The 17,119-nt window shown below is 36.4% G+C and overlaps 1 protein-coding gene across 6 annotated transcripts in view; it reads left to right on the top strand.

Moving 5' to 3' along the window:
- Positions 1-17,119, top strand: part of Gria4 (glutamate ionotropic receptor AMPA type subunit 4) — a 384,585-nt gene that overhangs the window by 318,367 nt on the left and 49,099 nt on the right. For 5 of the 6 annotated variants that reach the window (XM_006983747.4, XM_016002319.3, XM_006983746.4 and 2 more), the window contains exons 10-12: positions 1,942-2,052; positions 10,355-10,561; positions 15,250-15,620. In XM_006983747.4, the coding sequence (XP_006983809.1) occupies positions 1,942-2,052; positions 10,355-10,561; positions 15,250-15,620 (689 nt within the window). Of the gene's footprint in view, positions 1-1,941; positions 2,053-3,374; positions 4,786-10,354; positions 10,562-15,249; positions 15,621-17,119 lie in introns of those variants that run through there. The other variant, XM_006983748.4, reaches the window with a different exon arrangement.

Below are 17,119 nucleotides of genomic sequence, written 5' to 3'. Positions count from 1 at the left end.
GCCAATCAGTGCATCCTCAATTTCCAGTAATATTCCATTGTCATACTTCATCTTAAGGTACTAACCCCTTAATTTATTTTATCTAGAAGTATTTCACATACATAAATGAGAAAATAATATGAACTATGTCTTAGTTGGGTTTCTATTGTTATGACAAAATACCATGGCCAAAAACAAGCTGAGGAAGAAAGGGCTTGTTTGATTTACACTTCAGCGTTGCTGTTCAACACTGAAGGAGGTCAGGACAGGAACTCAAACAGGGCAGGATCCTGGAGTGTAGGAGCTGATGTGGAAGCCATGGAGGGATGCTGCTTACTGGTTTCCTTCCCCTTGGCATCTTACAGAACTGAATACCAACAGCCCAGGGATGATAACACCCACAATAGGCTGGGTCCTCCTGCATTAACCAATAATTGAGAAAATGTCAAGGAGACATTTCCTCAGCTGAGGCTCCTTCCTCTCTGATGTGTCTAGCTTGTGTCAAGTTGACACACAAAACCACCCAGTAGAAATTGCTAGTGTGTGAATGTGTGTGATGTGTGCAAACTAATTAGTGCAGGTGTGAGCACCTATACACAAGTAGAGAAGCCAGAGGAAGACCCCAGGAATTCTGCTCTATCACTCCACACCTTATTCCCTTGAGACAGGGTCTTCCTCTAAACCTGGAGCTAGACTAACAGCTAACAAGCACCAGTGATACTCCTGTCTCCACCCATCCTCCACAAGTAAGGGTACAGTCACATGCATAGCCATGAAATGCCTTTTACATGGGTGCTAGGCCTCCAAATTTAGGTACTCACACTTGCTTACCCAGTAATCTTGTCCACTAAGCCATTTCCCTAGCCCCAAATACTAAGATATTTAAAGTCAAAGCACAAATTGAAATGTAAGCTTTAAAAAATGAAAATATTATATATTAATATCCATTTGCAATGCAGTTAACATTTCAGAAAATGAATTCTCTTGTAGTAGTTACATAACATCAAGCCAAAACCTAATCCAGATTGCTATTTACAAATAAATTTCTTTTGTCTAAAATATGGCTGTTTGCTTTAGTGTATGTTCTATAGTTTTCTTGATAAAGTTGTGTAAATTAATTTTAGGCAGTGCTGGCCCATCTCACTAGATGAGAGGATCAAAATGCCCAAGGTTCTAGGTGTGTCTCTCCCATTCAAACCCACTGCTTCCCTTGAGTACTTCATGACTCAGACTTTGCTAAACATATAATAAGGTAGTATCTTTAACACTGAGAAAACTGTCTCACAGTTTTAACTTAGACATCTACAATGCAACAGCTATACCTAAGGCTCTGGGGCTATCATGAAACAAGGAACAGAAAGGCTATAAGAGCCAGAGGACTAGGACACCTGTTAGGAGACAGTGTCTTCTGTATTTGACAGGGAAGCTCCACCCATGAACTCTCAGCAATATTGCTGCAAGACCAGCATAATGATAGCACCAGTTGTAATGCCAACATGGACAGAGGAAGTCCACATAGCCCACACCTAGATGAAGGTAGTCAATACTTGCAAAGAGAAGGAGAATCAATTTCCTCCAGGGATGAGCTCCCACACAGGTTGTCCAGTGCCAAGTGATCAGTCTTTTGCACATGCACATATGAGCAAAGCTAAAAGGACACAGTAGGTTGTATATATGTGTGTACATACATTCTACAATAATAATTAAGGAAGAAATCATAAATTTTCAAGGACACTGGAGAAGTCTATGGAGAAGGGGAATGCCAGGGATAATGTAGATGAAGTATGTCTGTATTAAATTCTAAAAATATATATAATTATTAATTTTTAAAAGACAATTCTTAATGTACCTGAATTTTAAGTTTGCATTGGATGTTCACTAGCTCGTAGCAGTCACTATCCCAAGGAGAACTCTAGTGAGCACTTCTATGCTGTGTTTTCAATTAGCTTCTCTATCTGGCAGGTTGGCTACTGGAATGATATGGATAAATTAGTCTTGATTCAAGACATACCCACTCTCGGCAATGACACAGCAGCTATTGAGAACAGAACAGTTGTTGTAACCACAATTATGGTGAGTTTTGGTGTATGCTTTATAATGTTCTGTCTTATCCACAGGCAAATTTAGCTGCTAGCTATGGTAAGGGGATGCAAGCTGAATCTTAGTAGTGACTTGAGTGCTTTGACTCACCCAAGTCTACCGAGGCATTGAATAGACCTGTCCCAAGCTTGGACACACTAAGCTCTTTCATTGCCCTTATTTGTTACTTTTCATTGCAATATTTTTCTTGAGGGAAAAAATTGACTCAAATGTTAAAAATTGAGACTGTGAAACTGAAGTTGAAAGTGTTTGAAGTTCTAAGACCCCAGCTCTGAACAATGAATGTGAGGAAGTCAAGCTCCAGTCGAATCCTAAAAGCATCAGTGGAAATACCTTATTCTCGGTGTTTTCAGAAGCATCAATGAAATAAATAATCATTAGTAGTGTTTAAATGATTGTTTCAGGTCATTGTGGGAGAGTGATCTGTCTTGTCTGTTTCCAGTCACAAGAATGTGAATGTGGATATTTTAATAGTACTTTTTTTATATAGCCAAATGCTTGATGAATTGATTTTGTTTGATATTTGTTTTTTATGTAAAAAGACATTTCCACCCACTGCTTATTTTTCTTATTGACATATATAATTAAATGAACTTCTTGGAATCAAGAAAAATGCAATTATTTCATTTGACCATATCATAAAATTTAAAATGCTCTAAATTTTAAGGCTCCTACTTCAAGGAGTTCTTGTGGAATTGCCTTTAAATTATAGAATATTCAATATCTATATATGTGTTTATCTTCTAAAGACAAACATGACCTTTATAGTTGGTGGTAGTCAAAGGAGATCATCAGTTGGTGATTGTTTATACCTTATGTGAGATCCCAGGTCCTCAGCTAACTCTTTCTGTAGGCAAAATATGTTATCAGTTATTTATAGAAACTCCTACTTTAAATAAAATGGAAGTCTTTGTGTAAGTTAACTTTTAGCTTACATAATTTCAATTTTTAGTTTTAGGGTTTTAGTAATGTCAAAATATTTCTAAAGTTGACACTGAAATCAAAGCATGCAAATACCAAAAAGATGCATTCGCCTCTTGCAATCATTTATGCCTGTTTTTGATAACCAGTTAGCAATTTAATGTAATCTGGCAAGCCTTGATTGGGAGTTGATTATTTTAGAATGCAAACCCACCAACAGCAGTGTTTGTATAAATTTTCTGACTTAACTGTGTAATATTTGCATGGGACTTGAAAAGCAGGATATACATATATATGTGCATATATATTTCTTTTCCTTAAAAAAAGACACAGTAATGGAAATTCATACTTCAGTACAGTCCTCCTCTTTTCAGCCTCTGATGAAGAATCCTATTTTAAGAAATTGACCAAGAAAGACAAGAGTTCCACGCTGTTCGACTGTTCCTAACTAAGGCTCAAGTCTTGTTCTCCTGAGTAGTAAATTTAAGCTTATTTTTCATGTGGGATTCTTCTTGGATAACCAACTCTGGACTACCAGAAAACAGTTATTAAATGTGTGTGTGTGTGTGTGTGTGTGTGTGTGTGTGTGTGTGTGTGTGTGTGACTTTTATTAGCTATTTGAACAAAAGACGATTTAATCCTCAGTCCTTACCATTCTCAAGAAAATAGATGTTGAAAAATAATAAACAAATGATTCTGATATGCCCATTCCTGTATCAAAAATGAAGTCATTGTATATGATCAGCTCTCTAAGGGTAGATTTCTTCAAAGTAAAACTCTGAATTTATGTGCTTGCTTTCTGAATATATATACAATTGTTTGCTTTAGAATCTTTTGAAATGTTGCCTGTTCTGTGAAAAGAATGTATGATATATTTTAAGAGTGTAATGTAGAGTCTTCTTCACTTGACGTGTTACAAAAGATGCAACTTGTAATTCCTAGTGTCAAATTACAGAATTGATTTCCCAAGCACTGCTAGTCTTCAGAAAGCATGATATCAATAACAAAGTTTAAAAAGTGACTGAAAAGAAGTTGTGAACATATATATGTAAAATTCTGTTTGCTTGATAGTGGTAATATTTTTGTAATCAAAATAGTGTATACGAGTAGTATCTGTCTTCCATAGAACTGTCATCTTCATTTAAATCATTCCCTTGATATTTTCAACAGCATAACTGTTCCATAATGCCAAAACAAAACAGAAAATCCTAGACACCCCTTTTAAAGTGTTTATTGAACTTGATTCTGTTCTAAAGCATTAACTTAGGATCTAGGACAAGTCCCTCACCTCAATTACTTGGAAATAAGTATGATTCCCTTTAGCTGATAAGATACTGATAACTGCATGTAATAATCCCCCCATATTCAACTGAATAAACTCAATATAGATGGAGTTGGCTAGAGGTTGCAATGAGTCTGATGCAGAGATCTAGATACCGAGCCAGCTAAGAATGAGCTCTGGCGAGCACGGGCTTCTCTTCTAAACGGGTGCAGTGTTGCTGAATTCACTCTCTTCTCTGTGTATGCTGTGTTTATATGCTGATATACTGTTGTGATATATGTTTTGTTAAATAAAATTGATTGAGAAATTCAGATATCCATTCAGAAATACTTACTGAGCGTCTGTTATGTGCCAGGCACAGTGTTAGACCCTGGGGATATGTCAGAAGTGACTCCTACACTCAAAGAAATTTATATTATAGAAAAAAATACATGATTCATGACTACGACAGCTCTCAATCCAAAATAAAATATGCTATTATTATGTTCATGCTGTTGAAATTTATTTTTCTTTGCAAGTATTGTATGTCTACAATGGATCTTTGTTTTCAAGATGAATTTACTCTACTTAAACACAACTATGTCAAACATATTGACTATGACAAAGCTAATCTAAATAAGAAACAATTTGCAATTACACAAACTTTTATCTTTAATTCTTACTGACTAAAAATTAAGTAAAAGCCATAATATTCATGAGATTGGGTACATAGAGATTTCATTTTCTGTAGACAAATAACAACTGCAAACAATCTCAGGAAGCCAAATCTAAACCGTGCAAATTGAAGTCTAGCTGTTGTGATAAAAAACAGTTTCCGCAGACTCAGGAAGTATGGAGAGTACATTCCCTGTATTCGCAGCACCTCCTTGGCTACAGACTCTGGAGGAAATAAATCCATTCTAGAGAGAACATATTTTACTCTTCAGTGCCTTGCGCTATGAGTTAGTAATGCTTATTGTATGTTACTTAGCTAAGGTGACATTTTATACTATATTACGAATACACAATTCTTTAGGGAATATTTCCATAAAGCCAAGTTTATTCACTATAGCATCAGAATGGTGTTTCAAACATGAACTGATTTTATGTAATCACTCCATCTTCCTTAGTTTACCTTTTTTACAACTTTAAAATACATTTTCTAATTATCAGTTATGTAAACATTTTTAGCTATTTTATATAAATACACATGTATAAGAAGTATACCTGCCGGGCGTTGGTGGCGCACGCCTTTAATCCCAGCACTCGGGAGGCAGAGCCAGGCGGATCTCTGTGAGTTCGAGGCCAGCCTGGGCTACCAAGTGAGCTCCAGGAAAAGGCGCAAAGCTACACAGAGAAACCCTGTCTCGAAAAACCAAAAAAAAAAAAAAAAAAAAAAAAAAAGAAGTATACCTATATCCATAATATATGTATTTGTAGATATGAAATGTAAACAAAAATGGAAATGTATTCATTTTCTTTGCCACACCAAATATTAATTCTCCCTTCCTCCAAAGGGCTTGTAGCAACAAAGTTTGTTTAAAAAAAAAAAAGTTTTGCCAGGCGGTGGCGGCACATGCCTTTAATCCCAGCCCTCAGGAGGCAGAGGCAGGTGGATCTTTGTGAGTTCGAGGCCAGCCTGGTCTACAGAGCAAGATCCAGGAAAGGTGCAAAGCTACACAGAGAAACCCTGTCTCGGAAAAAAAAAAAAAAAAAAAAAAGTTTTACCTTGAAACTGTGACCCTTAAATTTGCATATTTTTTTCTTCTTTTTTTTTTTTTTCTTGGTTTTTGGTTTTTCAAAACAGGGTTTCTCTGTGTATCCTGAGCTGTCCTCAAATTTGGTCTGATCAGGCTGACCTCAAACTCCCAGAGATCCACCTGTTTCTGCCTTTAGAGTACTAAGATTAAAGGTGTGTCCAACCACTGTCCAGCCAACTCATTTGCTTCTAAATTGAATAAGGAAGACTTTCATTTCCATTTTCCTTTATTTTGTTCATAGGACTAAATTATCAATTTCTTTTAAGAGTCTTTGGAAAGAAGCAAATGTCCATACAGGAAACATGGGATAAGATTCCAATGTTACTATTTTTCCCATTTCCAATATTTTTTGCAGTGATTGTTTATAATGGTGATATTACAAACCGGTAGTTTTTGTGCTAAGTATCTGGTTTCAAAGGTATTGATTTTGCTAACTTCCAATAATTCAAAAATAGCACTTCAGTAGGGGAAATGTATTCTGTTGATTATATTAAATTTAATTGAATTCAGCTTCAAAATCATTTTAATTCATTCATGGCAAAATTTTCATAAGCAAAGCCTAGTGTTGTGGCTTCAGGCTGAGATTGGTTCCCTTCCAATGTAACTCAGAAGGTGTAGAACACCATCCATTGCAGGAATTATCTTAATGAATGAATTGCTGGGACGAAGTGACACCAGCAGAATCACTTATGGTCCCATAGATCACAGTGGTTGGAGATGCAAAAGCAAGGAGTTGTATTTCTCTCCTCTGATGTTCCCATTGCTAATAAAAGATGAACACTGAGGATTCTGTATGGCTACTTCACAAAGATGTTCCACAAATCCCCCCCCCCTCCAGATACCTCATAGGGTTTATTTTATATTGCATTGAGGGTATTTGGTGTTTTGTTCACCCGTAGTAACCCTAAAACTTGATATAAACTTCCCCAGTATACAAAGCTTTAAGAGCTTCCAGCAGATAATTTGTTGCAAAGGAGGCTGAGAGCTAATGATTTGTGACTCCCATGGATTTGATGTGAAAGAAAAGCAGGTGGAAACACACTCGGGAATCTGCTAGAGGTTTACAAAATGTCCCCAGCCTTCCTCTACCTTTGCTCGCTCTCCCTGTCCCCTAGCATGTAGTCATTTTGTTTTTCTTTTGCTATATGCATCTGTGAGTCTGAATGTCATCTAGCTGTTAAATAGAATCTTCAGTAAGCTGAACAGTTTTCCAACCTTAATTGGCATGGTTGGCAGGAGACAAAGACTTGAGAGGAGCAGCTGTCCAGAAGGAAATGGGGAAAAAAATGAAAGAGAATCCTAAATAAATACTTGACTCTCACATACATATGCCTCCAACGGACAGATCACCTGTTTACTAGGAGTCAGTATTTACTTTCATTTTGAATGTATGAATCATTATATTCTAACATAACTTCTTAGTCATAATGTTCCTAGTCGTAAAATGATGATTGGGAGATTAGTGCAGTTACTGCAAATGAAAACTTTTTAATCTACTTTCTTTACTCAAAATATCATAAAAATTGCATTGCCTGATGGTACAGAAAAATATTTCTTTAATTTTGTTCCCTCTATTGTTAAATCATATGAAGTCCCAATTTTGCAAGTCTCTTGATAGATATTATAAACAACTGCAAGAGTTTCCAGATGTTTCAAAAATAGAAATCTGCCTCCCATTTCTGTCACTTGTTAACCAAGTGAAATTGGATATTCACTTAGCCTCCTTGACTCTCAGCTTTCCTGTCTGTAAGATGAGACATGCTTACTTCAAGATGCAACACAAAATGTAAATGAAAGTATGTAGCTCAAGAATTCAACATTGTACCTGGCACAAAGGAAACACAGAGTCAGGAAGAGAAATTACTTTTTACAATAAGTCTGCTGTTCCTACCATTAGTATCCCTTTACTCTTACCACAAAGAATTTACAATCATCTTGATACAAGGAGACAAAGGACAAATCATGTCTTGTTTTGTTCTGTTTTGAAGGCCTATCTTCCAGTAAATTGCCTGGCACAAAACAGGTACTTAATAAAGGCTTGATTAAATAATAAACTTACAGCTTTTCATTAAGCAACTATTTACCATGTTAGAAGAATTGATTAGATTATGAGCAAACCAAAGAAATGCATACAAAATTAATGCAGTAATGTGCTTACTAGAGGGGTAAAATTCCTCAGTGTTCAAGTACACAAAACACTTTCAGCTTTATCCTCGACTTTAATGCCACTTGAGAGTACTAACATAGCTTGCTCCACTTAAGTATTCTAACTGTACACAGATACATCGCTTATAACAGCTTACACTCGGTTTTACATGTGTAGTTTTGCTGTTTTCTGCATAATCTTCCATAATTTAATTAGGCCACTCTAAAAAGATGAAAAGAATTTGTTCATAAAGCTACTAATATTTTATAGTTTAAAAAGTCATCCCTTTCAAGCTACTCATGAATTTGCACGATCGCATTCATAGTTTGAAAAACATGTTAAGCTTTCATACGGACCTTTTTCTGAATAATAAGCATCCGTCATGAAAGAAGGGACAAATAATTGCCTTAATTTTATAAATGGCAAAATTTACTTCTTACTTCATTCTAATCTTGAATATCTATCCAATTCCAAGGATCTGGGTCACATGGACATGACAACCAAAGGAAGAATTTAAGAAAATAGTATAAAGACCTTGAATTGATTCCCACTGTAAAATCATGTGGAGCATCTCCATGAGAAAATACAATTTTAAGGACTTTCCTCATTTTCTTAAGTTTTTTAATTGGGTTCTGTGTTTATAAGGTAATTTGAATGAAGTCAGAATTGGTATGGGTCTGTTGGACACTGTAGATCAAGTTGCTTTCTATTCTAGAGCTCCAAATGCCAGTTCAAATTCTTTAACTTACAGGGTTTTTTTTAGAAAAAAGAAAAAAACTCTTAGGACAATCCTAAATTAAGGTTAGAGTATAATCTTATAAGATGTAAGTATATTGTATCAACAATGTTGTGGTTACTACTTTTCATGTGGTTACAATATGGTTACTATTTTTCTGAAAATGAAACACTGAATATGGCCAGGAGTTACCTCCATACCATGTACAACAAACCTATCAAACCCCTCTTTCTACTTATGGATAGGTAGTAATAGGTCAACCACTCTGGGCTGACTAAACCATCTCTTAAAGCCTTAAAATACTATTATTTAAGTGTGTGTGAGAGAGAGTTGTGTGTTTGTGTGAGTGTGTGTGTGTGTGTGTGTGTATGAGAGAGAGAGAGAGGGAGGGAGGGAGTGAGGAAGGGAGAGAGAGAGAGAGAGAGAGAGAGAGAGAGAGAGAGAGAGAGAGAGAGAGAGAGAGAGAGAGAAAGCAAGCACACATGTCATTTCAAGGAAAACAATTTAGCAATTATTAAACACCGGGAAGCTGTTCCAGATGATGAGGATGCTCTCAATACTTCTTGATCCCATTCTCTGTCTCATTTGTGTAGAAAACTAAATGGGACTATCAAAGTGCATGTTCCTTACATGTAGAGGGAAAAGCTTCCACTGGAGACCTATTTCATAATTAACTTACAATTCGTGAAGCAGGTTTCTTATTTAAAGTAAAAACATGGGACAGCACGAGCAAAGTGAATTTAACACAAGTAACTAATGATATGTGTCTTGAAGCTATTATCTCTTATTTCAAGAACTGTAGCAAATGCCTTGTCTGAGAAAAACACTTTACTTGACACACTTGAAAATGGTTTTTTGAAAAAAAAAAAGGGGGGGAGAAGGTACAGAATATGAAATTATTCAACCTTGAATAGATTTTTAATACACTATAGTGGCTACTGAATAATTTCTAATTCCATGAAATATTTGGGAAATATTAGTTTCAAAGCTAAAAAGAATTACTCTTCTCTAGAAAATTACTAATGGAAGCTAGGCAGTGGTGGTGCACACCTTTAATCTGAGCACTGGAGGCAGAGGCAGGTGGATCTCTGTGAGCTGGAGGCTAGCCTGACCTACAGAGTGAGTTCCAGGACATCTAAGGCTACACAGAGAAACTCTGTCTCAGAAAAAAAAAATCCTAATGTATTTATTTTTTTAAAGTCATAGTACTAGTACATAACAATCACTCAAAATATTTTTAAATTTCACTTTTATTATTCAATGTAAACCAGTTTAATACAATTCTAAGTATATTTATATATTCATCTATTATTAATAATTTCTAGCTAAATAAAATCATGCAAAAATAATAAATATATTCTCTTGTCAAAACTTCTAAAACTATAGTTACAGAAATGTTTTTAAAAACGTTTTGTAGTTTTTCCTTTACAGTTCTGCTTCTCTCATTGTAGGAATCCCCCTATGTTATGTACAAGAAAAATCACGAAATGTTTGAAGGAAATGACAAGTACGAAGGCTACTGTGTAGATTTGGCATCTGAAATTGCAAAACATATTGGTATCAAGTATAAAATTGCCATTGTCCCTGATGGAAAATATGGAGCAAGGGATGCAGACACTAAAATCTGGAATGGGATGGTAGGAGAGCTTGTGTATGGGGTAAGCAAACTTATTTATGAGGAATTTACTTACATAAGCCTGAAGCTTCTTTGCCCTTGGACATGTATCAATTTTTAAGCATCCATGACTGTTTTCCAATTTATGGCAATGTTTCACAATGTATTCATTATATTCAAACACTTCTCTATTTCATTAGAAATGCAAATTCCAATAACAGAACTGATCCTGGTAACTTAGAATGAGAAAAGAGATAAAAATTCAGAATACAGTGTCCTCCACATAGCACAGGGACAGGAATGAAAACAAAAGCAACATTGGCCTCAGAATCTGAAGTGAATACTCCTTGAACTGGTAGACCATAGACAGTTTCAAAGATCCATGAGCAATCTGTTACTGGGAAGATTTCCTCCAGTAGAATAAAATTAGTGGCTACTTTATCTAATTATGTGTATCCTTATTATTCATAATTGCTCATAAGTGTCTTTTAACTAATGTCTGATTACCGTAGTCTCCAAGTGTCTGAAATATTCATTAGTATTGTGTTTCTTACAATTCTTCCGGCCACAGTAAATATATATTCTATACATTTCAGATAATGCATCTTTGCTGTCTGTCAGTCTCTCTCTCTCTCTCTTTCTTCATTCTAGAATATATAACAAAACACAAAAACTAGACTGTTTTCCAAAATAGGCCTCTCACACAGCATGCTGTGCCCTTCCCCTGAGCAAGCACACTGGATGTAGAATGCATGAGTTGATAGCCAAGAGCAGTCACAACACAACACAGCAGGCACGTTCTGCCCGAATGAACAAGATCAAGGTCCCTTGTTTTCAGCAGCCACTGTAGTGTCACAATCAAACCCTAGTGATACTATAATATGTTCAAAGTTCTGAGTCCAAACCCGTAGTGCACAGTAAGGTTTGTGCATCCAGGAACCAATAAAAGCAATAAATGCATGAACTGAATTATGAAATGTTCTAAATGCTAATTTGTAGTTCACAGATTGCACTTTCAAAGCACACACTATCTCCAGTTTATACTCAAAAAACCGTTTTGAAATAAGGAATTACATGGAGAGGCATCCTTCTCCAGGAAAAAGTAAACAGACTCAGGATACAGGCAAAAGCCACAAAAGGAATCAAATTCCTGTCTAGAAGTGCAGTGAAATAGTTTAAAATTCTGCATCTCAGTTTTCTTTCTTTTTATTATTTAAAATAATTTTTAAATTTAAATGAATTTTGATCATATTCTTCCCCTGCCCCAGGTCATCCTCTCCCCTTCCTTACTCACTCAAATTTAAGTTCTTTCTCAAAAAATAAACAAAAATCTAACACAACAACAAACCCACCAAAAAAAATAATTAATAAAACAACAACACCAAACTATAACCAAATAAAAGCACACAAAAAAACGTGGTGGACAGCTAGTCCTGAACAGGAAACCTATCCTGGAGTGGGTGACACACCTAGTGTCACTCTGTTGGAGAAAACTGAATCCCCCTCTCCCAGTGGGTATAACTAACAGTTCAATTGTTAATCTTTACTCTAGTAGCTAGTTTTCATTTATTCCTTACTTCTCTCATTTTTAAAAAAATCTAACAAAATAAAATAAGATAAAACAAAAGTTATTATATTGAAGTTGGACAAGACAAAGCAACAGAAAGAAAAGACCCCAAGAGAAGACACACGAGTCAGAAACTGCCTTGTTCACATACTCAGGAGTCCCTCAAACACACTAACAGCTCTAATGTATACACAGACATCCTGGTGCAGACTCCTGTAAGACCCTGTGCTTGCTGCCTCAGTCTCTGTGCGTTCTTATGAGCTTTGCTTGCTATCCTGGTGTCTTCCATCTCCTCTGGCTCTTAGATTGTTTTGACCTTCTCCTCCATGAGGTTCTCTGAGCTCTGGGGAAAGGAATTTGATGGCATCCCTTTTTTCAAACTATGACACAAGAAATATTTCCACAGAGTGCAGAACAGTTGCTAAAACTTCAGCAGACATGGAAAAAAATGGGTCTCATTGTACATAAAGCAACCAGTTTACCATCCAAAAGAAAGACTCACTGAGTGCTTCATTGACTCAAGATGAAAAGGAAATTAAGTTTAAAACATAATATGCAAAATATATTTTACAACAGGGTTCATTGACAATGTCATATGGGTTTTATGTTCTGAAGGAGGAATCCCTAAACATTCTGCTCTTAATATTTCAACTTCTAATACTGTAAGCATATTTCAGAAAATGGCATGATCCAAATGGTTAGAAACACAGACTAAATTCCCTTATTCAAAATATGCTAGGTCAGAAGACTTAAGCTTTTAAATTTTTCATGTTTAATGATATTTTCATATCTGTAATGGGAAATATTAGGATGGGGCCCAATTATAAACATGTGGATAGAATTTTCCACTTGCAACTAAATATTTGACCCTGAAAGCTCTCAGATTTTGAAGCATTCCAGATTGCTAAGTATATCACTACTTAACTATAGATGGTCTGACCTACCTGAGAATTTTCTGGGATATCTGTTTCATGTCTCTCCTTTAGAGCTCCTGTCCTGCTTATATCATCCCTCCACAAGTGTAGTGACCATATTTTATTTGGGAGAAATTGCTTAAATAATTTTTTAAAATGATACAAGAGATCATAAACAACACACATGTCAGAGTAACAGAAAATCCCAAAAGTATGCAATTCTCAGAGAGCAGAGAGATAATATGAGGATCTTAATAACAACACACTGTTTCTTCAGCATATCTGCAGGTATTTAAAGACACCAATCTCTATCTCTTGATTTGTCCAAGTTGTCCCAAAGGAATTGTCTTCATGTCTCTAATGGGTTCCACAGGCTACTTTTTACTGTGGCTTGTACAGTCTGTGCTTGATTCTCAATTTCTTTTCTTTCTTTCTTATTCTTAACACATATTCAAATGCCTAGTTTGCTAAGTTTGAGGTAAAACATAGTCATTTTCTCCTAGACAAAGCCTATTAGAGAGTAAAATGACAAACTATGGACCCATTATCTTTAGTTTACTCTTTGGTAACTGCTACTGTAATTGTTACACATTGATTGCCTTGCATCACTTACATAGAGAGCTAACATCACATACATAGAGACTTACATTAACACTCCCTGAATACCCCCCCTCTCTCCCTCCCTCTCTCTCTTACCATGTATTTGTGTGTCGATGTGTATGTGTTTGATCATGAGGAAGGAATAAAGGACATTCCATGGTTCACTTAACACCAGATTACCTGTGGTATGAGTGAGTAGTGGAGTGAAGGAGTGAAGAAGTGATTTCTTATTGTCACTCCAATGGTGTTTAAGAATAAAAATCTTATCTAACTCCAATGGAAGCATCTCATACACTCCATTCTATGAATCAATGAAAGGTAATGAGACAAGGCACATACAACCCCAGTGTGAACACACAGTGTGCATATATACCCTCACCATTGTGCTGAGCTGTGATCATTATGCCAAACCAGGAGCCTGAAGCTATGTAGCAGTGAATTTAAGAGTGGATGTCTCTAAATAAATGTAAAGAAATAAAAATAAAAAAAGTCAGTAGTTAAGGGCACCTGATGCTTTTGCAAAAAGAGTGAAGTATGGAGGTCAGTTTCTAGCATTATTATTGGCAGCTCATAACCTTCTGTAACTCTAGCTCCAGAGGATCCAATGCCCTCTTCTGGTCTCTGTTGGAACCTGCCCACATGTGCACACACACACGTATCAAAATAAATAAATCTTTTAAAAAATGATAGCCTCTGGGAAAGGTGATGTCTAAATGTGCCTGACCCTATTTTGATGAGAACTATTTTCCTTTAAAGTAAATAAAACTCTATTTTAATTTGTCATTCAGACCACAGTTCAGTTTTTATGGCACAATTTATATAATTCCCATCTAGATGTTTGCCAGACTCAAGTTTAACAGCTGCCACAGTGTGGAGAACTCAGGCTCAGTTCTGACAAGAGGCAGGAAATGGGCCATGTAAAATACTTCATAAGCATCAGATAAAGAATCCGTCAGCACATGCTCACTAATGTCCAGTTAAGGGGTTAGTAGATAATAACAGTCACTTGTTAAGGTAAACAGGCAAAAACACAGCCCCATTAGAGATGCAGGAAAAAAAAATAACTCAGGGTCACCAAACAATGGAAAGGTGTCTTGTGATTTTGATATCTAAGAATTAAAGCTACTGTGTTCTAAAATTTTGTTTTAAAAGAATATTGGAAAGAGAAAATCAAAGAATGTGTATCACGAGAAGCAAATGCCCATTTCCAGATTTTTGTGTGTGACCTGAGCTGGAATATGTTGTCAGTTAAGACAGGGGTTGATGAAGCAAACACTGACCAGGCAGTAAGTACCTATGACAGCATTTGTTCAGGTAGGCATGGCAGCACAGGTATGCAATCCCGGCCCTGGGAAAGCTGAGGGTCACGAATCCACAGCCAGCCTAAACTACATAATGGGATTCTGTCCAAAAAAAAAAAAAAAAAAACTTTGTCAATTAAAAAGGTTCTATGTAACTCAAGTAATATCTCATGAAACCAAACCACCACTACATGTTTTATTAGCCTATAATTGGAATGTATGACTGTTGGCACCCAAAATGCTTTTTAAAAAAATGAATCCATGACTGGTAAACTTTACTGATCACTCCACTGATAACTGCCTCATGGAATTCACTAACGTGTATTTCCACATCTCTTTTCTCTTATAGAAAGCAGAGATTGCTATCGCACCTCTGACAATCACTTTGGTACGCGAGGAGGTCATCGACTTCTCTAAGCCTTTCATGAGTTTAGGCATCTCTATCATGATCAAAAAGCCTCAGAAATCTAAACCAGGAGTGTTCTCCTTCTTGGACCCTCTGGCCTATGAGATCTGGATGTGTATAGTGTTTGCATACATTGGTGTCAGTGTGGTCTTGTTCCTAGTCAGTAGGTTTAGTCCATATGAGTGGCACACTGAAGAGCCCGAGGATGGAAAGGAAGGTCCCAGCGACCAGCCTCCCAATGAGTTCGGCATCTTTAACAGCCTCTGGTTTTCCCTGGGTGCCTTTATGCAACAAGGATGTGACATTTCACCCAGGTTAGTGTCAAAATTGGTACTCTTCTCCAGTTCTCAGAGATTCTAAATGTTCTCCACAGTTTCTCTCTGTCTTCCTCTCCAGGAGTCAGAACATCATCTGAAATGAAGGAGAAATTGCAATTCTCCCATAATCATTTTATAACTAACTTCTTCCAAGCTACCACAAAACATAGATGCATTATAAAAAGTAACTTCCTCACCAGAAGAGTAATTGTGCAATCTACTGCCACTGCCCAGAGTTATTTGTAATAGCAGTCATTCAGTGGCTTGACAGGTGTTAACAAAATCTAAACTGTAGAATAACACCCATTTTTATGGTATCTCTTATCGAAAATCTCTGCTCTGGGTTTTCTGAAAATGTGAATAGGTGTGTTTTGTAGTAGACGTCTATGGTTTTTCATAAAGCACATAGGAAGGCTGAGCATCGGGACGATCTGGCCACGTAAACTCTATGTGATTTTATGGCTGTCTCTACGTGGGGCATCCTGACTTACTTTCTTCCTTGCCACACTGTTCCTGCAACACCCAAACTCCAGCTCGCCACATGAAAAATGCTTGATTTCTCCCAGAGAATAACTAAAAGAATAAGAAGCAAAATGTTGGATTTTATATATTTGAACAAAAATATATGTTCAGAAATATGTGTACCCTAAAGGAGGCCAAAAATCTGAAATTCATTAGAGGCAGGAAATGGCAAAATCTGCCTAAATTTCAATAACATAGGATTCAGAGGCAAGAACAAAACAAGTTTTTCTGAAGTGAAGGTTAAGCCAATACTAGTTAAAACCAGCAGATGCCACATTTTAAATCACAAAAGACCTAATTTAAATTAGCAAGGAGAGCAAGGGAGTAGAAGAACCACAGGAAATTTCAAGTTTTGTTTCACAAATGGTAAAAATGAGTGAAATTAATTATGAACACTCTTCCCTGTATTTTTTTAAATTTATCTTATTTTAACTTTCCTTCTGTTAGTTACACTCATCTCCACAGCCTCGGTCGACATTGCTATGTCAGCATAAAATATAATTTTAGGACATCTGCTCAGGTCAAAGTAAGGTCTCTTGGGGCTGAATCTTACAGTCTCATTTAGTCCAGCCTCATTCTGACCTCCATGGCATCCTGAAGAGCTCCAATGGGCTCTCCCTCAGTCTCTGAAAGGTGTCTACCATTGTGCAGAAAATATAAACTCTATCTTCTGCAGCATGAAGAGAGGCTAAAACATTGCCAGCTGAACCAGAATACCGTGTTGTCTTTTATCAACAGCTGCATCCTACTTGAGAGATGCTGAACCATCAGAGAGGGTACTGAGGACATTATGCAGATTCCCCTTTGCTCTCTTCTAGAAAGGACAGTTCCACATTTCTGCCAATAAAACAACAAATTCATTTGCCATGTCTTCAGTGACACTTAATTTTAGCAATAATGTAAAAGACATCATTATGCATCAATGTAAGCCTCATTCTTTAGTAGACTAACAGAATATAAGACAATATTTGAGA

This window comes from Peromyscus maniculatus, chromosome 7 (genome assembly GCF_049852395.1).
Source record: "Peromyscus maniculatus bairdii isolate BWxNUB_F1_BW_parent chromosome 7, HU_Pman_BW_mat_3.1, whole genome shotgun sequence".
NCBI lineage: Eukaryota > Metazoa > Chordata > Mammalia > Rodentia > Cricetidae > Peromyscus > Peromyscus maniculatus.
This window is presented reverse-complemented; position numbering and strand designations above follow the sequence as displayed.